The following is a 26,954-nucleotide window of genomic DNA, read 5'->3' on the forward strand; positions in this document are numbered from 1 at the left end:
TTGATCCTAACTATTCCCCCAAAGTCCAATATATTCATGTTTAATAGGGCTTTCTTACAATTACTCTTGCAAATATTGTCCATATCCACTAACTAAAAGGACTGCATCAGAAATTAGGAATGTTTTCTTTTTGTTTATTTTTCTGTGCTTTTACTTAGCTTTCTTGTTAGTTTGATTGAAAAACAGACACCCCTAGATTATAATACTTTTTTTGTCATGCCAGGACTGCCAATCTAGTAGTTTGTAATGCCTCTCCCAGCTATGTCATGTTTTCTCCTAAGTCTTATAGCCAAAACCCATCTCCCTGGGATTCAAGAAACACAACTAGTGTAAACTCTGGAGTAAATCTCTTTCTACTTAAAAAACCTGTCCCGAGTAAAGACTCTTGCTGTCTCATATGGTTAGAATCGTTGCTGATATAAATTGGCATATATCTGTTGAAGCTGAGGATTTGGCTCATATTGTTCATTATGTCCTTGTTTACAATTTGTGGTGGATCAATGCAGCAGCAATTGATCCACTGGTTGTCGATTTTTTGTGTCTGCTGCAGACACGATAAATCAATCTCTGAGAGTGCTGCCATCAAGGTTAGAAGAGTAGCTGGCATTAACAGGAGAGCAGCCCCCACCTTACCACATGCAAGATGCTGTGGTGAGCATGTCGACTTCAGCTATGCTATTTGTGTAGCTAAAGTATATCGACGTGCAGGTATGCGCAGACAAGGCCTAAGAGTTTTAAGGGGATGAAGCACATAGTTGGGTGTCACTTCTATTATATCAAGTTGGGAGCAGCTATTTGTAGTTGGATAGGTTAGAATAGTCTACCTGCAATTTGACCTACTATTTGTGATTCATTGTAATAATCATGATTATTAGATCATTTAGGCTATTGTGCTTTGTAAATAAAGCTCTTGCCATTGCTACCGATGTCAGTATAATTTTATGTTTGGAAAGAGAAAAAACGTGAGCCTATTCCTAGTAAGCCTATTTTTGGTTAAATAGATCCAGAACTAGAAACCATTTAATTGGAGTTAAAAAGAGGTCTTACCTAACTCCTTTGCTTGCAATCTGAGAACTTACTCACTCTGTTTTTTTTTTTTAAGGGCTGGTGGACTGGGTCTCAATTTTGTGGGAGCCAATGTTGTTATATTGTTTGATCCAACATGGAATCCAGCAAATGATCTTCAAGCCATTGACAGGTAAAGTCTCAATACTAAAACTTTGATAGATATAGTACTCTTTTTGTTTTAATTTTGGAAATTGATTTTCTTATGCAAATTTGCCTAAACAATCAGATATTCTTAAACACGATCTTATCTTGGCTATGTCAGATTTAAATTTACAAATGCCTCTTAATAATTTGTTTAGCATTAAGTTACTTGGCTTATTGTTTAAAAAAGTGAGAATTTCACCAAATCTTTTAACTCTGAATTTTAATTTTATTTCCTACTTTTCAAATTGTGACATCACTGGAAGAAAGAGGCACAGGACAATGCTGAGAGTGCTTCATTTAAAAATAAATAAATAAGTGGACGTGTAGCCTGATAACAGTTTTCCTGACTCTGGAATGATCACTGTTAGCCTGTTTACATTTTTTTATATTATCTACCTTTTATAGTAACCAATCCTACTCAATCCTTCTCTAAAGTGGTGTTGAGAAAAACAAAATTGCTGAAGAAAAATAGTTGTATTCTTATTTTCAAGCTTCTGAAATGTAGAAATGTCCCTTTTCAGCATTAAGTGTAATATCTGATATCTTGATGTGGTAACATGTGCAGGAATCTTAGAAGTGTTTTCCTCCTAGGCATTCTAAACTATAGGATAGCATTTCACATGCAGCTCATGAAAATACTTTTAGATAACTAAGTAAATACCCGAAGGAGCCTTTAAAATTTATAAAGCAACTGAATATTGATAAGTACAAATACATAATTTATTCATTCCTATTTTATATTGTAAATTTTAGCACCTCTCTGATTTTGTATTTTAACAATGTGGAGAGGATTTTCCTCTGTTTTCAGATACGTCCAGGAAGACCTCTCTTTCTCCCTTCCCACTCAACAAATGGAAAAATGTTAAGATCTTGCAGCAGTGTGGTCTTATGAGAATAGACTTTTACGGCATTATCTTTGTGAAGTTCATATTTCTCTGATGTCTTGACATTCAGTAAATCTCTTCTGTGGTTTCTGAAAACTATCTGTTGCTAGGTGTAGATTTATGGAGAAAAGAAAAGAGGGCCCTAGAGAGAGAAAATGTGAGCTGGGTAAAAACTTATCTTCTAGGGAAGTTCTCTTTAAGCTTGTAATATTTCCTTTTTATTAGAATTAGGATTTTATTTATCTCCAAAGGAGCTCATATGTTGGCTAATAACCCAGTATTCTTCAAATCTCTGTCTTTGCAGAGCCTATAGGATTGGCCAGTGCAGAGATGTGAAAGTGTTCAGATTGATATCCTTGGGGACAGTGGAGGAGATGATGTACTTACGACAGGTTTACAAACAGGTAATATTCACACAGTGTCACGGTACACATTAGACAATTACTATTTTTGGCTGGCTGCCTGAAAGAGTGAGAGATGACATAACAAATATGACCATATCTTGGCTTTATGACGAGCAATGTTAATTTATGCACATGGCAAGGAAAAACTACCCCATTTATTTCAGTGGGCAAATTTAGGTCAGTGCTGGTACTTTAAATGCAGGTGGTGTTACCTATTACAGCACTTAAAACAGATGAGAAAGGAGAGTAAGTATCTCTTCTAAAGATCTGTGACATCCAGTATTGAATGTAATTTCTTAAAATGAAAAAGTAAGAGCAAGTTTTAAATTTCAGTGGGCCTGCACAAGAAAATACAATAACATTTAAAAACATGATTCGATTGAAGGTAGTCAAGATTCGTTTTCCCGAAGGGTGGGTCTTACTTTTCCAAAGTTTGGGGAGTGCTGGGCTAAATGGACTTAAGTGTTCATTCTCGGGGAGGGAGTAGGAGAAGTAGAGCTGAAGTGGGACAGTCCCCGTTGCCAGTATAACAACTTGGGACAATAATGGCTGCTTGATATCATCATACTTCAAAGGAGGCCCAATGACTTTCTCTTCCCTCCTATGGATTTTGAGGACCAGCAGGGTCGTGGGAATTCATAAGAAGGATTTTTCTTTCTCCTAGTTCATCTTGTCCTAGTCTTGTTTCAGGACAATTTGAGAACATCACGGGGCAGAGTAGGGGTTGTGTCTACTTTCTGAATAGAAGGCCTGAGAAATGAAATCACATGCGTGGATTGTGTCCATCCCTAGAACAGCAGCAGAAAGTCACTAGTTCCTCACTTCATTTTTCCCCCCACTGTTTACTTTTTCCTTAAGTGAAAATTTTCTGGTAAATGTACTGTGAATGAATTAGCAGAGTTCTGCTATATACCAGTAACCTAATTTTAAAAAGGAAATCACTGTATTTTTTTAAGCATCAATAATTAATTAGCATTTATTTAAGAACTAACATCTGTTGTTTTTTGTACTCTATTCTGGAAAGACTTGGCATGATGGGTTTTTCCCCTTCAAGTGTACACAATTTTCTGAAAACTTGTATTTTCCATGAATACTAGTATGTGTATACACTGTATTTTGCTCCTTTCACAATGTCACATGGTTTTATTGTATCTTGAGGTTTTCTTCTGACTAGTAGCAGTGATCAGTTTGAAAAATGAACAGATGGAAAGATCTGGAAGCTAAGGCCTTACAGTGAGGAACACTGTCAAATAGGTCAATTTTTAGATCTACCTCCAATGACAATTTTTTAAACATCAGTAAACGTGTTTTTAAAATATCATGTATTCCTATCTCCATTTCAGTAATTATCTGAAATGCTAATTAAATGCATGTTGGGAAGCCTTACTTAAAAGCATCATGAAGAAAACTACATTCTATTTTACGTACATCATTGGAGACTTTTAATAACAGCTTAGGCAAACACTTGTCAGGAATTCTTAAGATAATATTTAGTCCTGTCATGAGTGCAGGAGACTAGATTAGATGTCCTCACGAGGTTCCCTTTAGTCCGATGATTCTATGTACAAGAATTTTTAAGGTGACTTTACAGATATGTTAGTACAGTATAAGGCATTTTGTAAAGTTCTCGCAAAGGATTGTTTTAATTTTATCAGAAGTATTTAGGTCCAGACTTGCACAGGTCTGTGCATGGAATCGTGTATATACATATACATGTTACTACTGTATGCATGCAAAAAACCCTTATGTACTGGGGAAAGGTGAAGACTATTTGGACAGAGTGTAATCAGGCACTTATTCATGTAGCTCAGGGATGGCCAATAATTTTTGAAGTGGTTGTGGGTGGAAGGGGTGGGGACTCAGGAGAAGGGGGCAGAGCCATGGGTGGAAGGGAGGGGGTCTTTAAGTAGGAGAAGTTGAAAGGGTTTGCACCTCCCTTGCAGCTCCTAGGCAATGTGTTAGCGGGGCTGTGGGGGTTGTGAGCTCTTTCAACTGCTAGTATTTAAAGGGCTCATGCCTTAGCAGCTGTCCAGAAGGTGCAAGCCCTTTAAATAGGAGCAGGTGAAAAGGCTCGCACCTCTCAGGTCTCAGGCAATGCATTAGGGGTAGGGCTGAGAGCTGCTGCATGGTCTGGATGAAAGAGCTTGGTGGGCCGGATTCAGCCCGCTGACAGGCTCTTGCCCAGCCCTGATGAAGCTGGACTCATATGTGTGCATAAAGCTGTGTGCAAATAACTTTGAACAGCTGTCTTTTTACTACAAGAATTGTCAATTAAAACCTGCAAATCTAAAGCTCAGATTTTCATCCGTTCTTTGAAAATAAGCAGACACTTGTTGGCAAACTCCTTTGTATCTCTGAAGAGGTACACTGGTACCTAACTGAATTGCATGTGCAAACCTGATTTGTTTGCCCATGTGTATGCTTTTGCATGTGGATATGAATAACTTACAAATCTTATGTCTGCATTGATAGAAATGTGCAAAATTTTAACCTGATTATCCAGAACTTTACTTGAAAATTTGTCTAATTAGCCAAGTATATTTTACATAGAATTAATCTTCAGAAAAAGATAATTGGAAATGCATAGTTGTTGTTTTAAATCTTGGTTTGAACTGCATTCCCCTTATTCACAGTTGAACACCAAATTATGCACACAGTTTTCCTAGTGTATTGTGAGATTTTCAGGAAGTGTTGATGAAAAGCGTAAAAACCTATTGTGACTGTTAATGAAAACATACAAACATGATAGCATCTGAACATGTGGCTTTCTCTGAAAGTATGCAAGTGCATCTTAGACTTATAAAGTGTCTACCCTGTATTTAGTCAGTGTTTTAATATATGTAATTGATTTTTTGAAAAATAGTCTAAATGTAATGCTTTGTGTTGAATTGTCTAAAGATCAAATATTGAGGACATTATGTTATTATTTTTATTAGTGGAACAGTTTGGGGGGGGGGGAGGGCAGGTATAGCCCATGTGCAACAAACAGTGATTGAGACTATAAAAAGAGAACAAAAGTATAAAATTAATTAAACAATATAAATTAGTTAATCTGAAATCTGTGTTGCAACCTTAACTGTGATCATGCCTACTGCTGTGTTACTAGAAAAATAGTACATTCCACCTAGTTAAGTTAGGGCTCTATCTAGCTATAGTTTGCCTTTTTGACTGCTGATGTTCATATTTCAAAGAGATACTTTTCCTTTGAAAGCAACTGCGGAGTACTAGAAACAGCATTAAGTGTAACCCTCAAAGGCTACCGACTTTCTAAGGACAGAGCTACAGAAATTTTTATAGGTCTAGTAAAAGCCATCATTTTGGTGTTCTTCCTGCTGTTCATGTCAAAGGATGTCAGTTACATTTGTACTGAACACTTGATGTCATTTTAAGCACAGCTAGTCCTGTCTGATTTCAACAATGTTTAAATTTTATCTAATGTGCTATTTACTTAACTTTTTCTAGCACAGTTGTGGCCCTTATTAGTCATTTGTACATTCCACTTAATCCGAGGGGATCAAAATTTTAAGATTTCCAGCTTAACTTGGTGATTCAGTAACCATTTTCTTTTGTACTCTGTAATGTAAATGAGGAATAGCAATAATTTAAATATTTTTAAAAAGAATTATTTGTAAACAGCCATGATGCAGCCAAGTATTCATACTCAAGAGCTAGTTACCAAGTTTCCAGTGTTTGGCGTAGAATAATGAAAGAGGAGTCTTAAGAATTTTTGTTTTGTTTTTTTGCTTTCCTATTCAGTAAAACTAGTCAGATTAATATTATATACCAATGGCAACATCTGCCAGGTAAATAAAACAAAATATCTTTCCTTAGGGATTTCTGCCTCCTCTAATTAAAGCTGCATATATACTGTAAATGTCAGGAAATTCTGAGATTTAATTTGAGCAAACAATTCTGAAATTCTTTGCATTATTCTGTTTTAGCAACTTCACTGTGCAGTAGTTGGAAGTGAAAATGCCAAACGATATTTTGAGGCAGTACAAGGATCAAAGGAACATCAAGGAGAACTTTTTGGGATCCATAACCTCTTCAAGTTTCGGACACAGGGGTCCTGCCTTACAAAAGATATCCTAGAGGTATGAAGTTTTCCTTCTGACTTTTGGATACTAGCTTTACATACATTTTCCTCTTCATTCATATTTATGGTAAAATGTTTCAAGTGCCTTGCAAAACAGCATGGTGAAACTTGAAGCAACAAATGCCAACACTGTACCTTACTTATTCTATTTAGGGCTGTTAATTTCTCATTTTCAGGCACATCAAAATAATTCCTCTAAAATAAACAAATGTGGAAAATGTGTTCCTATTAAAATTTGCTAGAATTCAGTGACATTCCTTTCTGTTACTAATAAAAATACTACAACTTATTTTTGTAATACTTCCTCTTTATTCATCTTTATACAGATGCATTTAATTTCAGATACCATATTTGTAAATCAAATTTGAAATATCTTTTATGATGAAGAAAGTGTTCTGTTCTTACTAACCTTCTTTATAATAGGTATTTATTGAGGTGGATAGACTTTTTTCATATAATAGAATTACTGCATTTATGTGCCCTCAGCATAAATTAAAAAATATAGCTTTCAAAAAGGTGAGTAGAGCATTTCCATTCTAAAATCCCTGTGTTTTGGTTGTTCTCAAACAGTAAGTTGGGCCCGAGTCAGAGAGTATTGTAGAGTCAGGTAAAATATGCATGTCTTTATGCTTTATGTTCCTAGTATGTATGTATGTTTTATCAGATAAGGTTCCCTGATTTTTTTTTCTTTCTCATATTCAACACCTCCGACTCCTATAAATCACCCATTTTGGTTTGTGGAGTCTAAGGAGGAGGTTCAGAGGTAAGCTGGTATAAGTCACATTCTAGACTAAAAGATTAATGTAGCAAAAACAAGCAACCCCCTCTCCAAAATCTTTAATGTGAAGATATAAGATGACTGCATACGATAATGTAAGCCACTATGCGCTTTCACGCTGCTTATTATACCTGCATTGGCTTCTTGATGAGTAAGATATCCCAATTTAAAATGTTTTATACTTACATAAGGATAAAGGAGTCTAATTTTATAATATGGGATCCATTGCCTCTGTTGTAGGCCCATTTAAAACTGCAAAAGCCACGACCCCATCGCAATCGTTTTTAGTAATTTAACTTTGGAGATAAAGCTTCCTAGGCATAATCTCAGCCAAAGGTGAATGTTTCTGGAAAAAGTTTATAAATAACATCATCTTAGTCATATTTTAGGAAAGATTCTCTATTTTGTTAGGAAGGAAACTAAATGTTTCGCCCATGTGATCCCAGTTAACCAAGAACCATTTAACGTTCCATTTAGCTTAAGTTTTTCACCAGGATTTTACAAGCCTAGTATGTGCTTTGACTAGTCTTTGGTGATGACAATACTCTGTGTGTCTGAAAAAATAGTTTTAAAATTAGTAAACTTTAAATGTGTGTAGGATCCACTCAACATGTATAATGTATCAGGTTTCTTGCTCATTAGAGGCCTGATCCAACTGCCATTGAGTCTTTCCATCAACTGAAATGTGGCAGATTGTTTGGACCTTAAGTGTTGTTGGCCATTTTACTCCTGAACATGTGCGCTCCCAGATAAAAATAGAAAAATTAATTTGCCCTGTCTGCCCATCTTACCTTAAAGACCACACGTGCTGTTTTATTGCATTGGCAATTTTTATTATAAATCATGTCTGGCTTGCATCTTTCCCCTCTTTTAGCGGGAAGGTCAAGTGGAAGCAGGCGTCATGACAGCAACTACATGGCTAAAGGTGGAGCCACCATCATGCAGGTTAGAAATGGTAAGTTATCTTTGTGCAGGCCCATCTATCATGGACTATGGGTGCTTTCTTTCCTTTTGTTCCAGCTAGTATGTTGAGCAAATCTTTGACGATAACGAGACAAAAAAAATGAAAAGATAGAGTATATAAGGGATAATACCTAAAAAAGAGAACATTGCTGCAGGATAATAGTCTTTTGCTGCCTCAGATTAGAATTCTCAAGGAGATAATGAGCATCAGGCAAAGTTGTGTTACTGTGCTAAGTCTGTGGTAATATCCTATCATAATCCCTCTATAGTATTTCTTAAATATCATCAGACTGCTTGCTCACTCTTTTGTGTATGTCTGTGGGTTTTTTATATATAAATGGATACTGTTAATGTAGAGCAGAGGTGGGTAAGATCTGGCCAAGATCCAGGCTGTGCTCACCTTTGAAACAAGGAGCAGCACCAATAAAAGTAGCTAGCTGCTCTGTGTTGCTGTCTGCACTGTGGAGAAAAGAGGGAGAGAGGCTTCAGCATTCCCTCCTCCCGCCCCGCCCCTTCTCCCCCTGCACAATCTCAGTTGCTATTGGACAGAAATCCACCAATGGAAGTTGAAAGATTTTGCTGGGCATGGGGGCAGTGCAGCATAATTTCTCAGCTCCCATTGACCAGTCTCTGACCAATAAGAGCTGAGATTTTTTGCTGGAGAAGGATGCTGGTGAAGCTTCTCTGTCCCTCCTCCCTTCCTGATGTGAATAGAGCCATATGCACAGCCAGCCAGTGGTCTGCGTCTGCTAGTCTGCCTAACAGTGCTGCTGTCTGGGAGCTAGTTAAGTAAGCACCTCCTCAGTGCCTGCCTCTGGTACCCTAACCCTCTTTTCCCCCAACTCCCTCTCAGACCTTTCACCCCTCCTAAACCCTTCCCCAGCCCAGAATATTTCTCCTGCACCCGTACCCCCTCCTAGATGCTGCACCCCAGTGTCTTGCCCCAGGTCATAACCATTGTTCCCTCTAAGGTGCACGCTTGCGTGGCTGCATACAAAAAATTCGAAGCCCGTCCACCTCCTTCTCAGAGTCGTGCAGCAGCACTCACCTTCCTGCTGGATCTGGAAGGTGAGTGGTGTTGGCTTGCTCCCACGGCCGGGGCTGCATGGAGGGCTGGGACAAGCCCGAGGCCATGTTGGGGGGGCTGTTGCTTCGGCGGCTGCTCTGGTGGCTGGGGCTGTGTTGGGAGTTGGGTGTGCTAGCTGCCACTGAGACCACATGGCAGGCAAGTGGCTGCCACTGAGGTTTGCGGCCACATGGTGGGAGGGTTGCTGCCGCCTGGGTTTGCACCTGCGTGGTGGGTGGGAGGGTTGCTGCCACCAGGGGTTGGGGCAGCAGGCGGCAAGAGAGTTGGTGCTGCTGAGAGTTGGGGCAGCGGCTGTGTAGCAGGTGGTGGCTACTCTGGGGCTAGGGCTGTGTGGCTCAGACACGGGGGGAGGGGGAAGGGTATGGAAAAGACAGAATCAGATAAAGTAAGGGCAAAATCAGCATTTATTCAATCTTGAATGGGATTGATTATGTTCTCGCAGCTGTAATCAGTAATAGTGATAAAATAGGTATATGAATAAATGTTGGCACTTCTTTAAAAAAGCAGAACAGATGAACACAAAATAACATTTTGGGAGCTGTTTTTACTACTCTAGTTTTGGAGCTTACTCTGTAAATTTATATTCTGATGCATTAGAAATGGAATCATTCTGTTTTGAACTGTCCTTGAAGACTAAAATGTAGGGTTTTTACAGCTGTTGGTGGTATGCCTCATGTACTTGATATTAGACTTCATTCGTCCTTACTTGTACTGGAAAAAAAAAAGAATCTTTAAAAATGGAAGGAAAAAGAGATTTGCTGTAGTAATCATAAGTAGTGGAATATGGAAAATCTAAATATTCTTCAGTATTGTGCAAAGCCAAGCCATAGTCCATCTAAAATACACATGTCTGTATTACTCTTAGTTTTAAAAAGAGTATCGGAGTGAGGGTAAAGATTGTTTGATTTTGAACCAGAAACCTAGTTGTGCTTCTAATAGTAACAATAACAGCACAGGTGAGAGGAATGCTGTGCAACTCTTCCTTTGTATTCTTCCTTGAAACATTAATTAATCTGAAATTATTACTTGCTTAGGGCTCTCTCTGAAACTATTGACAGTGACATTTTTATCACTAAATGCAACTAAAACTGCATTATTTACCAGCTTTCAATAAGCTTCATTACAAACATTATTTACCAGCTTTCAGTAAACTTCTGGTGCTTTTCCCATAAATCACATGAGTGTTATTAATAGTACCCATTTCTGGTTACTCTTCCAAGTACAGTCCAGAAGATATGTTGCACTTTCCTCTATAGCTATAGTAAGTAAAGAAATCCTGTATTACATTAGTGTAACTTTGAAACTGCATGTTCCTTTCGAAGACCCAATGAGGGTATGTCTACACTACCCCCCTAGTTCGAACTAAGGGGGGTAATGTAGTCATACAGAGTTGCAAATGAAGCCCAGGATTTGAATTTCCCGGGCTTCATTTGCATAAAGCCGGCCGGCGCCATTTTTAAATGCCGGCTAGTTCGGACCCTGTGCCGCGCGGCTACACGCGGCATGGACTAGCTAGTTCGGATTAGGCTTCCTAATCTGAACTAGCTGTACGCCTCGTGGAACGAGGGTATGTCTAGACTACATGCCTCTGTCGCCAGAGGCATGTAGATTAGGCTACCAGACATAGGAAAATGAAGCGGCGATTTAAATAATCGCCACTTCATTTAAATTTACATGGCTGCCGCGCTGAGCCGACAAACAGCTGATCAGCTGTTTGTCGGCTCAGCGCGATAGTCTGGACACGCGGGTGGCGACATCAAAGGTATTTGTCAACCACCCAGGTATACCTCATCCCAGGAGGCACCTCATCCCAGGAGGCACCCAGGTATACCTCATCCCAGGAGGTATACCTCATCCCAGGAACCACCCAGGTATACCTCATCCCTGATCAGCTGTTTGTTGGCTCAGCGCGGCAGCCATGTAAATTTAAATGAAGTGGCGATTATTTAAATCGCCGCTTTATTTTCCTATGTCTGGTAGCCTAATCTACATGCCACTGGCGACAGAGGCATGTAGTCTAGACGTACCCTCTGACTTCATATTAAATAAACATTTAAACTCACGCACCTTGTTAATTATCCCTTGTTTTAATAGTCTCTCTTCCATAACATTAAACGTGCGTGCGCGTGTGTTTGTCTATATTTAGACACACAGACACATTATATCTTAAAAATATTTCCGAAAGTTTGTTTGTTTGTCTGTCCCAAAAGATCTCCGAAATGGTAAGAGCTAGAAACACCAAATTTTGTACTAATACTACTGATCTCCTAACTTTCCCCCGGTATCTCCCAAGCCCCAATTGTGACCACTGATAATGAGCTTTTAGTAGCGTCTGATCATAGAAACACAACATTTTGCATGGATACTACTGATTTCCTAACTTAGATAACTGGATTGGTTATCTCAAAATCTGTTCCCCCACAGCCCTGATTGGGCTCCCAGAGCCCCACTTGGGCCACTAATTAGCTTTTAGTAGCGCCTGATCATAGGCATTTGCTGGATTCTTCTGTTAAGCGTGTCACATAAACTGCAACTATGAGATCCTTTCCCTATGATAAAAGGAAAAGTATTTCCAATAAAATATGTTCTGTTAATGTAATTTACGTAGTTCATTCACCACCCCTTTTGTTATCAAGAAATGAGTTACATGTAAATACGTTTTGTAAGCACATCACTAACTATGTTAATTTCTTACAGTAATATATGAGAAAAGAATTTCCAATAAAATATGATAGGTTAATGTCATTGACGTAGTTCATTCATCATACCTTTTACTATATTTTCCCTGGGCGACGCTGTGTGGGTGTGAGAGAGAGAGAGAATAAATTGGGTGCCACATCCAAACAAGTGCACATGACTTCAATATTGGTAAGCAAGACACAACTCGCTCCGCTCATAGATGGAAAATCTTAGCCGGAAGACTGGTCACAATCAAACCCTATGTACTCTCGTCCCTCCCTGCCCCAGATCACAACTACCCCCCTAAGATCTTCCACATCCTCCTACACCCTTCCCTCAGGACAGAATCCTCTCCTGCACTATATCCCCTACCAGACCCTGCACTCATAGACTTTAAGGTCAGAAGGGACCATTATGATCATCTAGTCTGACCCCCTGCACAATGCAGGCCACAGAATCTCACCCACCCACTCCTGTAATAATCCTCTCACCTATATATCAGATATCGAAGTCCTCAAATGATGGTTTAAAGACCCCAAGATGCAGAGAATCTTCCAGCAAGTGATCCGTGCCCCGTGCTACAGAGGAAGGCAAAAAACCTCCAGGGCCTCAGCCAATCTACCCTGGAGGAAAATTCCTTCCCAACCCCAAATATGGCAATCAGCTGAACCCTGAGCATGTGGGCAAGACTCACAAGACACCCAGGGAAAAATTCTCTATAGTAACTCCTATCATCCCCCCATTGGCCTATTTACCACCAATAGTGAAAGGTAAATTAGTTGCCAAGATCATGCTATCCCATCAAACCATCCCCTTCCTAAACCCATCTAGCTTAATCTTGAAGCCAGATAGGTAACTCCAATCCTCTGCCCCAGATCATTCCCCCTTTCTTCACCCAAACTGCCTCTCAGACCTCAAACCTTTTCCTGTACCCCAGTCCCTACCCCCAGCTCCCATCTTCATCTAGCCTCTGTCCCAGATCCCACAGTCCCTCCAAAGAAAAGTGCAGCCTTTGACCACTTACCAAAATCCTACCATGACCTCCCCCATCAAAAATTATTTCCTTGCCTTGATATAGAGTGACAGTTGCTCACTGAGCTGTTGTTGAATAGGTATATTCAACAACTGATTTGTGGAACCAGAACCTCAATTGATGTAAGCCAACATTGTTGTGCTGCCTGGTTAGGCTGCATCAGGCCTCATTATCAAGACTGGGTTTCATGGAATGAGGCAAGGCTGGGGCTGGGACAGGAGCAGGGCTGGAACAGGCTATCACAGCTGTGGGCAAATGCTTTGAGTAGCCCCTGAATTGCTGCTGATGGGCTTAAGAGAGGATCTACTGACTTTTCCTACCAGTTGTGCGGTTTGGTCAATTAGGCACCTAACTATTAACTCTAGTTAGTATTCTGTAAGGTTGGTGCCTGGTATAGTGATCAGATACCCTGTGCAAGAGGTTTTGGCTGTTTGCTCAATATAATTGCAGATCCAGTAACAGGCCACCTTAATAACTTGTTCCCTACTGTCTCTTTGAAAACTGCTTTCGAGCCCCTATGTAGCAACATGCAGTGGTTCATTAGTTCAGCTCTACTGTCTCTTGCCTGGCACTGCTTCCTGTGGAGTCGTACATAGGCCTTCCGCACTTGGATGAATTTTGCTCTTTATAAATAAGATAACTTTTGTTTTAACTTAATACTTTTTCAACTTTGCCAGTAAACATGCAAATACATATTACTGTTCAATATAATTAGCACCATTTTAGAGTGATACTCGATTTTAAATTGCAACAAAACAAACCATTTGTATCTAATTTTAATCCTTTGAATTCCAGATTTTTGTGTCTGTCTGTAAAGGGTTATTTTTGTTTGGTATTTGTGGTGAGCAGTTAGTTAGTTAGCTTTTCAACCTGAAACTTGAAAGAAGCACCAAAAAGAGTTCAAACCTCAAATGTAACAGTATGTTGGCTAGACAAATGCAGGTTGTTCTTGAATAAGCAAACAATGAATGATGTGTTGCTGTCATTTAACAGTTTACTGATATTGTTTTTTTCTCATAATACACATGCTGTTATTTGATTAAATATTGTATTGCCTACCAAAACTATGTATTGAACATGTACTATTTTCATATAGATTGGGTTTTATAATTTTAATAAAAACCCATTTTTATTCTTTATTAGAGAGTCTGTTAGATATTTTTCAAAATCTGTATTAAATTGCTTTTTTTTTTTTTTTTTTTTTTGCTTTTTGTAATGCTAACTTCCGTGATAGTGATTTTCAAAGTGGTTTTTTTTTTCCCCAAGCGTGCAGAGCCAGGTTGTGAAGAAGATGAATCTCCTTTCAAATCTAGGGAACAATTGGAGCAAGAGGAAGTTGATTTTTACAATGACCTTAGTGGTGATGAACTTGTGGGAAGCTCTAGAACAAAAAGAAACAAATTTCACAAAGCAAATGACAAGATAGTTTCACAGAGACAGCTTACCTTAATGCAGTGTGGTCTTCTTAAACTGTTAGAAAGAGAAACTAAAGCTATTGAGGTCACTGTTAATAATGGTGCATCTGACCATGAAAGCTCTAATGCCCTGTCTGTGGGCCAAAGATCAAATGTAGATATAAAGTGCATTAGTCTTCAAAAAAGTAGAAGCCATAATAGTATTTTGAGGCATCGGAGAACTACTGTGTCACCAAGCAAATCTGAAAAACAAGCTAAACTTTGTGTGGTTGTAGACCCAGATTGGTCTGTTTCATCTGACTCAGAGGAAGAAAAGGACATAGAAAATAAAAATAAAGATCCGTGCATTTCAAAAGAAATTGGTGTAGTCATGGAGACTGAAGGCAGCTCAGAAGAAAATGATGTCATCTTTCCTTCGCAAGTTTCAGTTCACCAAGAAACTGTTCCTGCTAAAAATGTTCAAAACGTTAGGACTGTATCAGAAAAATCAGAAGGGTCTGATATGGATAAAAGCACTAACTGTATACCTAAGGGAGATTCTTTGGCCTGTAAACATTCTCTGTCCCATAATACTAGGTCTGTGTTCACCAAAACAGTGTCTTGGAAAAATATCCAAAAGACCACAACATATGTGAAAGGCGCTAGTGACATAAGTGATGAGTCTGATGATCTTGAAATGCCCCAATGGTCCAAATCAAGAAACCAGAAAGCCTTCACTGCTCTTAAGTTGAAACAAAAATGTGATCGAAATAAGGAGCTCTGTAACTCTTCCAAATCTATGCTTCAGGCAAACAGGCCAAACAATAGGGAAAAGGAAACTGATTCACAGAATATAGATGAATTTTCATCCTCTGAAGACAATTTACCTGTCAAGAAAATTCACTTAAATAAGCAAAGCCATAGGCACAGAAATCAGAGATGCAGAATTCAGTTTAGCCCCAAATCACCCCACCGTATTAGAGGTGCCTCAGTTACAATGTCGACACCCAGTCACACTCATATTCACAAGATCTCTACAAGCAAGAGAGTATATGTCAATGAAGAGGAAAATGTGGGCTCAATGGACAAATATTTAGGTGATTGTAGAATTTATTCTGAACTTTTATTTAATACAATTTAGTATGGAGACATTTAATATGGAGACATTATTTCCAGGTATATTAGTTTTAAAGGTGTCACTGTCCTTCTTTATATATGATTTATTAAGAATTCTTTAATATTCTTCCCTTTTCATAGGCGTTGTTGATTTCACTGTTTATTTTAATCCTCATGTCTCTTCTGATCGGGTGGTCAACTTTGCAATACAGTGAATTAATAGCAACATGATATTAACAATTTCGGATTAATGGCAACATTTTGCTGACAACCAATTCTGTGCCAATGACTTTAAAGAAAATGCAGAGAGATGCCTTCCCCCACTGCATCCCTGGTTAATGTGGGACCCCTACTAGAGTTCTGGCATTGCAAGCTGAGAGGGGAAACTGGGTAGGGTAGAGTGGAGTGGGAACTGCAACCTGGCTGCCAAGACTTTTCACAGGCTTTGGGGCATGCTGAGGACCCACTGAGCAGCAGGATACCTCTTCTCCACCCTGCAGGCCCCCCCTCCCAGCCCACAAGGAGAGGTACTGTGCAGCTCTGTCAGCTCCCAGCACCCCGTTCTCCTGATGCTGCCCTACCCACTGTTTCATCTCCCCTCTGAAAGCTCCAGCATCCGAACTGCAGCCACCCTATCTGTTGCTGCCTCACCTCGGGCAGGTTTGTGGGGTACAGCCAGAGAAGGGTCTCACCAGCACTTCCTTTTCTGTCAGTAGCACCACAAACTTACCCTTCTGCTGCTTGGCAACTACCAGATAATGACAATTTTTTGTTGGCAATCCAGGCCTTCCTAATAAGCAGAATCTACTGCATACATATTTCTATTTTGCTAAACATTTGCAGTCTTTTCAAAAGGGTGCATTAATTTATATTAAAAGTACATTTTCTAACTTGGGAATGAATAAATCAGTTCTCACCATAATATTGCCTTTTTTTCTGTTATCAATAACTGGTAAGTTTATTACTGAATATTATTTGAAATCTGTATTGTAGTATTGGTAGTTCTTATACTATGGAGAAGTTGGAGCAATTAGTCCTTAACTTTTTAGAATAATTATTGCATATATCTTTTAAAATCTTTGGGTACCTTGGAGCAAAATTTGACACTTCTTCATATGAAAAAGGAATTTACTAAAATGGTTGTAGCATTTAAATGGATATTAGCGCAACTGATGGATTCAAGACAAAGCCCTCATTTTTTAAAGGTATTTAGGCTTCTAGTGCCTAAATCCCTTTGGAAAATGAGACTTAAGCTCCTAAAGCATTTAATCATTACTGCGTTGAGTTCTGCAATTCCTAAATACCCTTAAAATGTAGGCTTAAGTGACAGCCTAACAAAATTTAGGATTTCCATATTAACTATTCAACTTATCTTTTTTAATTACATATCTATAATAGAACTGATATATCCATGCAGTTGGAATGACCAAATGTGTTTATGCCTTTCTTTTCATGTATTAGATGGTGTTCAAGAAGTGGCTTATGTTCATTCAAATCAGAATGTGGTTGGATCAAGCAAGGCTGAGAATCACATGAGTAGCTGGGCAGTGCGAGATGTGTTTGAGTTGAAGCAGTTTTCCCAGCTCCCTGCTAATATAGCAGTCTACAATGCCAAGGTAGAGGATTATTTGGGAAATGTTTTGTTCTACTTGTGGCCTCTTATTCTCTTCTTTCTTCATACTTGGTTTTCTGTTAATGGCCACCATGAATGATCAAAGCCACTGATGCCAGGAGGAGGAGGAGGAGTTTCAAGTGGGGGCTTAATCAAATAAAATACTTTGGCTGTTTTATGTATTGGTCAACCTTTAAAGAGTTGGGAACTGAGCAGAAGAGCACCCTCTGCTGGATTCAGTACGGTTGTTTCAGAAAGTGCTTTTTATATAACAATGTCTACTGTGATTAATTCAACTTTGTGGGTCAGTGTAGTTTTCGTTAACGTAAGTCTAAAATTATAAACTTTATGGGGCATTTCTATCATGTGCTTAATTTGTAGTGGTGAGGAGGTTTTTATGTTTTTTACGTTTCATGTTAAATTACATTTGGAATAGAGATAAGCTTGGGTCTAAACTTGGAAAGAGCTTCAAGTTTTTATTTCAGACCTACTGCTTATTGGTTTTAATCTGCATTCCTGAATGCTAGGAGCATTCTGATTTCAGACATTTAAGTGGGAATGTTCACATCCAGGTTTTTGGTTTGCAGATATATGTTTAAATTGGGCTTAGGTGGACACCATCAATTTATCTATTTGTAAACATTAATCTGACCATTCCCCAGTTATTTTATTCTGTATTACAAACATTTGTAGTTTAGCTGGTCCCAAACATGAACCACAAATGTTTAGCCCAAAAGAAATGCTTTGGGGTACATTCAATTTAGCCTTCACAGATGTGTTTAACTACCATGAATAAACAAACAGTCATTTAACTCAAGGTAAAAACTCTAGTCTGGATTTATACATATTAAGTCATTCTCCTGCATTTCCTCATAAGCAAGCAGGTGTGCTTCCAGCATTACTGAATTTCTTTAATTGTTCTATGAACAAGCGGGACTGAAGCAATATAATGGTGGGAAGATCAAACTCAGCCAACTAGCAATAAGTGATAGCTTTTCAGCAGTAAAAGTATTTGCATTTGAATCTCTGTTAAATAGAGCATTAGGTAAAAATACTAAAGAATGCCACTGAAAGATCCCAGCTCTGAATACAGTCAGGTCTGACAATATTACCAGAATTCAGGAAAACTGAAACAAACATTTGAGGTGAGTATTGAGGCTTAATGACTCAGCTGTATCTCTGATACTAGGCTAAGGGGGTTCAGGCTTTTCTGTTGTTGATATATGTTTCTCATTACACCCGAGTTTGGAATTTTCATGCCCCCCAGGTGTTTCAAAATTTCTCTCTGATTAGCTTGTGATGCATTTTAAGGGTATCTGGTTTCTTAAATTAGAGGCAACAGTAACATCAATTAATATGAAAAGATCTAAATAGGAAGGAAAAGCTGCCCATTGACTTCATTTCCTGTTTTTAATCGGACATAAAAGCAGTAATTTAGTAGTAATAGCGAGAGGTCTGTCTCTTCTAAAATGTAAAGTTCTGAGTTTCACATGCTCTTCTTAGAGCTGATCCCTTGAAGAAAACTTTGAAAATGGTCCACTTTTTAGAACCAACTCTACTGCTGCTTTTTTTGTTTACCTTTCCCTGATCTTTTATTTTTATTACAAAGGACATTGCATAAAAATTGTCTGGTGTTCCTCTTTTTGCTATTTTTTTTACTTTTATTTTACTTTTAGTTTAGGACTTTAAAATGTTTATAGTCATGTACCATAGTAATGACTGTACAGAAAATTATATGAGGAATCAAATGAGGAATACTCAAGAAAAAACCCAAACAAATTACTCTAGTGTTCTTTAAAAAAAGTTGACATACGATCAGGCAAACAACATTCTTAATGAAAAAATCTCGTGGAGTCTTGGGGAGATACAAGTATAATCCTGGAAGAATTTCATCCTAATTTTATTCTGATAAGTCTCAAAACAAGTTTAGAAGATTTTAATAGAATAAATTGAATGTCTTCATGAAATATTTGACTCTGCTCTTCAGAAGCACTGCCTTGTCATCTTTTTACCAACAGTTTCCATGAGAGTTAATGTTCTCTTTGATTTCTGTATTCACCCGCTTAATTTGATACTTTAATATAAGGATTTTTTGTGAAATTCTCTTTTGCTATCTCCTGTAGTCTGACCTGTCAACTGATGTCTCGTCTCATGTACAACATAGCATAAAAACATCTTCAGAGTGTTACATTTTATCTATGACTTTTTACATATCTGCTCTGAGTTTGTCTCCCCAGCCCGGCCCACCCCACCCTGATTCCCCCATCCAGTGCTGCTTCCGGTGGCTGGCTCTCCCCTTCTCCTCCTCCCGCCCCTAGCTAGGACCGGGAGTCAGAACATCCGGCTGCAGACTCCGCCCAGGCCAGCCAAAGGCTTGGGGGACCCAGCGCCACATGGGCACTCTGGGAGCATAGAACACCCCGGCAACCATGCTGAGGCCTGGTAGTTTTTTTTCTGCGACCCGGTATTGGGCCGCGGCCCATAGTTTGGGAAACGCTGCTCTAGCAATTGATCTCCCAGGGTTCAATTTAGCAGGTCTACCATGGACCTGCTAAATTAAACACTGATGTTGCCACCGTTGATCCCAGTACTCCACGTGGTCATGAGAAGTCAGGGGAGATGACGGGAAAGTTTCTCCTGTCAACCTCCTGCAGTGGAATGCAATTGGGTTGCAATTCTTGTAGCTGAAGTTACAGATCTTAAATTGAATTTCTGGTGTAGTGTAGACCTGGTCTAAGACACATAAAGGAAATGATCAACTGACCTGACTTGAATTTTATAGCAAGAAATAAAATACATAGGAAAAGCCAGGCTTGATTGGAGATACTACTTTATTTCTGTCCCTCTTCTGAAAACTAGACTGAAGATGGAGAAACAGATACGGTATGAGTCTAGATAATATGCTGTAAGAATATTTACGCCTTGCCTGGGAGACGCGAGCCCTGTCAGCCGCTTCTATTTAAAGGGCTTGTGCCTTCCCCGCGGCTGCTAATGCATTGTCTGGCAGCCAAGGGGAAGGCACGAGCCCTTTAAATATAAGCCTCCCCGGCGGCTCGCAAGCAACACGTTAGTGGCAGAGCCGAGAGCTGCGAGCCCTTTCAACTGCTTCTATTTGTGCCTGCTAGTGGGCTGTCAGGCAACATGTTAGCAGCTGTCTGGCAGGGGGAAGCCCTTTAAAAAGAAGCAGTTGAAAGGGCTCGTGCCCGCAGGCGGCTCCCAGGCAACGTATTAGGTGAGCCAAGAGCTGCAAGCCATTTCAACTGCTTCTGTTTAAAGGTAGGGTTGCCAGATGGTTTAACCAAAAATACCGAACATCCGCCTCTCGCCTCTCGCCTGTCCCCCTCTCCCCCACAAAAAAAAACTGGAAAAAATTCTGTTGGGGGGAAGGGGAGACCAATGTTGTTCAGCAAAAAAAAAAGGGACCTCCAACAGCAGTTAAGAAAATTAAAAAAAGCATAGCCCCTTTAAGAAGAGGCTTTTTGCCAGCAGCCATCTTGTTTCTCTGCTCCAGCCACAGGACAGCTCCCCTACAAAACCAGGTGAGCGGGGCGTGGAGGAGTCCGGGGGCTGGGCCCAGTTGCTGAGTGTGTGTAGGGTTGCCAGGTGTCCAGTATTTTCGCCTCCTGAAAGGGGGGGGAAAGTCAGGGGAGGCATGAGTCCTTTCACTTGTTTCTATTTAAAGCCTCTTCCAGGGCAGCCTGCGACCACTTTGAAAATTTCTGAAGTGGTCCCCTTTCAAAAATCATTGCCCACCCCTGGATCACACAGTAGATTTTTAAATATTCTGTTAATCAGCTTTTACCATCCCTCACAAGTCTGAGATGAGATTGGGAGAAATATACATAATTTTACACTAGTTCTAGGGGCCTGTCAGGATAGGAAAGGGAACTTAGTAAAAGCACATATTGAAGAGCGGTGAGACTACTCTAGCACCATCTGAAAATATCTTCCAGTAATCTGTTGCAGCAGTACTAGACTTCAGAAACAAACAAGACTGGACAAGAAATCTACAGCTATATATGGAGTCTCTGTGGTGTTACCAACATATCAAACCTATTTTTCTGTTACTTACGACTCTTCTATATCAAGAAAACAATTATAAGTAAACTAAGTACTAGGGATGTAAACAGCTAACTGCTTGCCCAGTTAGCATCACTCTTAACAGGTGGAGGTGCCAGTCTGTTGAATCCATGCTTGCATGAGATGGGAGGAGTCAGCCACAGGTGGGGCAGGAGAGGTGGGGGGAGCAACCAGCATACATCAGCTCATGGGCTGGGAGTCAGCAGCCTCACACAGGGCTGGCAGCAGGAGTCAGAGAGGATTGCTGCTTCTAACACCATGCAAGACTGCTGATTCCCAGCCTGTGAGCCCGTGTGGGCTGGAAGCCGGCAGCCTTCTTCCTCCCGCAAGATGTGGGCTGGGAGCTGGCAGCCCAGCCACAGAGTCAGAAGCAGGCAGGCTAGAAGAGGCCCTGCCCGTGGCACGGGGGCTGCTCCAGCCCAGCTGTGGCATTTACTTAAGAAAGGTTGGCAATTAAAATGTGTCCCTCTGTATAACAGATGTGTTTGAGTTGAAGCAGTTTTCCCAGCTCCCTGCTAATAATCAGCATTGTATCTATTAATAGCAAACCAGAATGTCAAAAGAAGGACGCACATCTCAAAGAAAAAATGCTTAAGGACAGAGCAGAGGTCCCTTCTCATGGGCAAACTAGATTTTAACTCTACCTGTAGATACAACTCACGTGGAACTTACTCAGGCATTAATAACTCCAAATTAGTAAAGAGCATGTTTCATGCTGGAGATCAAAAGTTCAGGTTGATGTTCTAATATGAGCTAGTGATGTCAATCTCAGTCTGTTCAACTTAAAAATTTAACTATTTGAAGGATGCAGTTGAAGGAAAAGGTATTACTCTGATAGTCTCTTCAACAATCTTTCCCTCTAGAGACCTTCCACCACGCTAGCTTACTTGAAGAAATAAAACTTCCCCTTATTAGAATCAAGCCTGGGTGTCCTGAAGGATCCGGGTGTGATGTGGTTGGGATGTGCTGTAAGTTGCTGTTCAGGAGACTGTGGTTAAATATCCTGAAATATCAGTGTGTGGCTATAGCCACACTGGACAAACAAACCATTTCATGTCCCATGCATACTGATAACTGAACTTTATGTCTGAAACTCAATATAATAGGTTCTCTAGTTGTCTTCCACATCTGCCAGGTTGTCTCTTTTGGTCTTATTATCAAGCAGTAGGATCTGATGCTCTGACAATAGAAAACTTTACTCCTTACATCTTTCAATAAGATAATTTTATGTTAAACTCCTCCACAGATCTCAAGAGCTTGCTATACTGTGTACTTCCCAAAACTCCAAAGGTTTATGAAAAAGCTTTGCCCTCTTCCCTCCCCCGTTCCTCCCCAAAAAGTGGTTACAAAAATGTGTCCAGCTTTTTGATAGCACAGTGTTGCAAGGCATAGATGGGAGAATCTTGCCAGGTTTCAGAATTTTGACTACTTGCTCCACAGTCTCCTGTATACAAAGGTCATAAAGAGGTGGGGGGGAAGCCAAAAGTCCACAGCTGCCCCTTGCTCCAATGTTCACATCTTCACAAAATAAGCAGTTGCTTATTTAACAATAGGTGCAATTTAAAGTAGGAGGGCTTCCTGTCCATAGAACTGGTTTGTGTGAAGAAAGCTCTTCTTGAAGTAAAAAGTTTCCCTGTTAATTTTTACTGTGCTTTGCCCATCTCAACTACTTTAATGGGATCCAGAAGACCCATCATTTTCAGCATGTTTTCATAAAAATGATTTATACTTCTGTTGTTGTCAGTACATGAAAATCCACATATTTGTTTAAAATATTGTCAGCACTATTACAAGAGGAATGTACAGGCAATCCCCGGGTTACGTACAAGATAGGGACTGTAGGTTTGTTCTTAAGTTGAATCTGTATGTAAGTCGGAACTGGCGTCCAGATTCAACCGCTGCTGAAACTGACCGCCAGTTCTGACTTACATACAGATTCAACTTAAGAACCACAAGTCAGCTGCTGCTGAAACTGATCAGCAGCTGATTCCAGGAAGCCCGGGGCAGAGCAACTGTGCCTCGGGCTTCCTGTAGTCAGCGCTGGTCAGCTTCAGCAACGGCTGACTTGGGGACGTCTGGGTCAGAGCAGCTGGGGTGCTGCTGGGTTGCTCCAGTAGCACCGCTCCTCGGCGCTACTGGACCAACCCAGCAGCACCCCAGCTGCTCTGCCCCAGGAGTCCTGATTCAGCCGCTGCTGAAACTGACCAGCAGCGGCTGAATCAGGACACCTGGGGCAGAGCAGTTGGGGTGCTGCCGGGTTGGTTCAGTAGTGCCCAGAGCGGTGCTGCGGGACCAACCGGCAGCGCCCCAGCTGCTCTGCCCCAGGGTCCACAACAAAAGCCTGGTCTGCTGGGGGGGGCACACTAGCTGCGCCCCTCCCCCCCAGCAGACCAGGGACACAGGGAGCAAAGCGGCAGCGGGGGGGTGCCTCGCCTCTGAGGCTTTGCTCTGGCGCCGGACCGCTTTGCTCCCGGTGTCCCTGGTTTGCTGGAGACGGTCCCCAGCAGACCAGGGGCACCACGAGCGAACCCGCAGCCTCGGCGGGGTCCCCGCGCTTCTGAGACTTTGCCACAGCAAAGCCTCAGAAGCGCGGGACCCCGCCGCGGCTGCGGGTTCGCTCGCGGTGTCCCTGGTCTGCTGGAGACGGTCTCCAGCAGACCAGGGACACCGCGAGCGAACCCGCAGCAGCGGCGGGCAAAGCCTCAGAAGCGGGCAAAGCCTCAGAAGCGCGGGAACCCGCCGCTGCTGTGGGTTCGCTCGCGGTGTCCCTGGTCTGCTGGAGATGGTCCCCAGCAGACCAGGGGCACCGGGAGCAGCTTTTCTCGCCCCGGAGCTCGAGGTGGCTGACCGCTGCCTGTGAGCTCCGGGGCGAGAGAGCCCCGTTCGTAAGTGCGGATCCGACATAAGTCGGATCCGCGTAAGTCGGGGACTGCCTGTACCTCGATTGACGGTGTGTCACCATGCTTTACAAAGAAAACCTGTGTTGTATTCTCTGCCAGAGGTTGAAATCATGTAAAAAGGAAATATTTTCAAACGGAAAAAGTTTCTGAAGAGGGAAACATATTTAGTGCAAATGGAGCAGTGGATTGAAAAGTGTGATCTTTTGTAGTCATCATTTTTTAAAAAGATGAAGAACCCAGATCATAGTCTTTAATGCTCACTGATTTCTGCCTTGCTAAAGAAAAGGACCAAAAGTCACAACAGCTGTGCAAGTAACAACATCAAGCTTTTACACATTCCTCCTAGGTGAGGTAAATTCCTGGGTGAGGTAAATATTATGAAAAAAACACAGTTCACATATTGCTTCAGAGCTGACCTGCCCAGTAAATATTTGAACAGTTTGCATTTCCATTTCTTTTATGCCCTGGGTGACTGAAGACTCTAGTAACCTGGCTGATTTTCAGGAGTGAATGTTCATAATTTATTTCCCTTGATGATATTTTGCTTTTTTTGGGAGGGAGGGGTTACTGGCACTCCTATTAGTGAGGGGGAGAGGATAGTTAAACATAAAAGAAAGAAAAGCCTCTCAGACCAAGATGAAACATCCTCTTCTACAGTTTCCAGTCTATCCTGAATTGAATGTCTGGATTCCATAATTAGTTCCCTAATTAATTTCTGTGTTAATTGGCAAAAACAACCTCTGAAACAGTCTACGTGAAAATTCAAAGGCAGAGGGGTCTAGGATGTCCTTTCCTTTACTTCTTTCCTGATTTTTATTATATTTTTCTGAAGGGACTTTTTTAAAGGGAGGGAGAAGAATTTGAAGAAGGGGGACATTTTACTTCGTAAAACAATAATAAAATCATTATAAAAACAGGGCATATTTAAATATTTTGGAAAACTGATAATATCCTACATGAGATGTAATTTGCTTTCAGTAAATGGAAATGTAGTCACAAAACTTACACTGTACCTGTGTGTTATGTGGAGCTTTGGTTTGGAGTTTTTTCTTCAGTCAACTGCATGTTTTCAACTTAAGTTTACTTAAAGTTTTACTGAAAAGAAATGTACAAAGACAGCCATTCAATTGAGGATTAATTACTATGGCAACTGAAATGTGGTTACTGAAAAGGGGGAGGATGTATTCTCCCCTCAGCTTCCTGCCAGCTGTCATATTCAACCTCTGCGGCATGAATCCTGGCCAAAATATAGAGTGTGACCATCTCTAAGAAACTATATCTGTATTTTTGTAAATTGGTACAAGTATCACACTATAAAAGAAGACTTAATCCCTTGAATTGGATGACAGACACTTGGCACTCTTGCCAGTGTCTGACAGAGAAATAACGGGATGCTTTGTAGTAAAACCTGGATTAATGGTAAACCCCTCTTTATGTTATTGCAGTGTGGTGTAAATGAGAGAACTAAGCAAGCTGTCAGTCTTAAAAAAAAAATGTCCTTTGTACAGTCAATGCAGGTTTAAGTGCTGCTCAGAATACTGTAAATACAAAAGTTGTGTTATTAAGAACTCCTCTTTATCGTATTTGTATTATATTGGCATTTTTTTAGGTTACTTAAATAAAAGATTTCCACTAGCTATAGCAGAATGGATTGCAGTGTATTTATACAGCTTTTGCATTCCACCGGGAAGGATAGGTTGTTTACAATGTGTAGTCTTTGGAGAGATAACATTCCATTATTCTGCCCTTTCAGGATAGAGAAGGCTATGCTGCTTTACAGTAATGTTGCTTTATTAAGGTTACTGTTTCAGCATATTATGGAATTAACCCTTTCAGTGTGTTTTTTTAAATATATTATGCACACAATTTTGTAAAACATATAGATGTTGGTGAGATGTTGTTCTGAGCTACCTGCAGTAGTGGAGAGCTGGAGAAGTTATTTTAAGGTCTTCTGGCTTCTAATAGAATAATAATTAGCAACTGGTCTTGAGTTCTGACACAGACTAGTGGTTCTCTTTCCCTTTTTTAAATTATACTGATGATGATGATGATGATGATGATGGTTAATTTGTGGTTAGATTTCCTGATGCACCAAGCCCTTATGTTGTTTGAATGAATTAATCCTGTTAACCAGTTAAAAAAGGAAAATAAATTTCTGTTGCTCCTGGAAATATCTTCTCTCAGTTTGGAGAAGTAGTAATGAGAGGTAGACAGTTGTGCAGAGTACAGAGATGTGTCTGTCCTTGGTTGACTATTATCAACACTTTCTCAGTTCTGAGACTATAATTTCAGGAATAGTGTCTAAGGCTAATCTGAAGTTGAGCATGTCAAAAAGGCAGTGTTGCATGGAAGAGGAGGAAGTAGGGAAGCTGTTTATTACTCTGAGAACTTCTGCCCTATCTCTGTAGTTGGTGGGAACATTCTTGTTGGGCAGTTATCAGTAAGTAATTGAGGAGTAGTGATTTAAAAAAAAAAGATAAAAATGAAAAGCAGTTAAATACTGGCCCCTGTGTAAACCGGTCTGATGAAAATGGAGAGCATGGCTAAATACAGTCCATGATGGATACCTTCGATATTGGCAGATAGTTTGACTGTGGCCATATAAAAGAAACTGTGGCTAATACTGTGGGAAATGGAATCAGTCCCCTCACAGAGAACCACTTGCTCTGATTGATTTTTACCAGCACTATTCCCAAACAAAATCTTTGTTAAAGAG

At 40.4% G+C, this 26,954-nt stretch overlaps 1 protein-coding gene across 9 annotated transcripts in view; it reads left to right on the forward strand.

Moving 5' to 3' along the window:
- The window catches only part of ERCC6L2 (ERCC excision repair 6 like 2), a 119,870-nt gene that overhangs the window by 65,282 nt on the left and 27,634 nt on the right, over positions 1–26,954 (forward strand). For 7 of the 9 annotated variants that reach the window (XM_089779258.1, XM_089779262.1, XM_089779263.1 and 4 more), the window contains 6 exons: positions 1,103–1,198; positions 2,401–2,500; positions 6,442–6,594; positions 8,249–8,329; positions 14,403–15,627; positions 17,108–17,262. In XM_089779258.1, coding sequence (XP_089635384.1) covers positions 1,103–1,198; positions 2,401–2,500; positions 6,442–6,594; positions 8,249–8,329; positions 14,403–15,627; positions 17,108–17,262 — 1,810 coding nt within the window. Of the gene's footprint in view, positions 1–1,102; positions 1,199–2,400; positions 2,501–6,441; positions 6,601–8,248; positions 8,330–9,308; positions 9,406–14,402; positions 15,628–17,107; positions 17,263–26,954 lie in introns of those variants that run through there. The other 2 variants (XM_089779265.1, XM_089779266.1) reach the window with 2 other exon arrangements.

The sequence above is a fragment of the Pelodiscus sinensis genome, chromosome 6 (genome assembly GCF_052426305.1).
Source record: "Pelodiscus sinensis isolate ZL-2025 chromosome 6, ASM5242630v1, whole genome shotgun sequence".
NCBI classification, from domain to species: Eukaryota; Metazoa; Chordata; order Testudines; family Trionychidae; genus Pelodiscus; species Pelodiscus sinensis.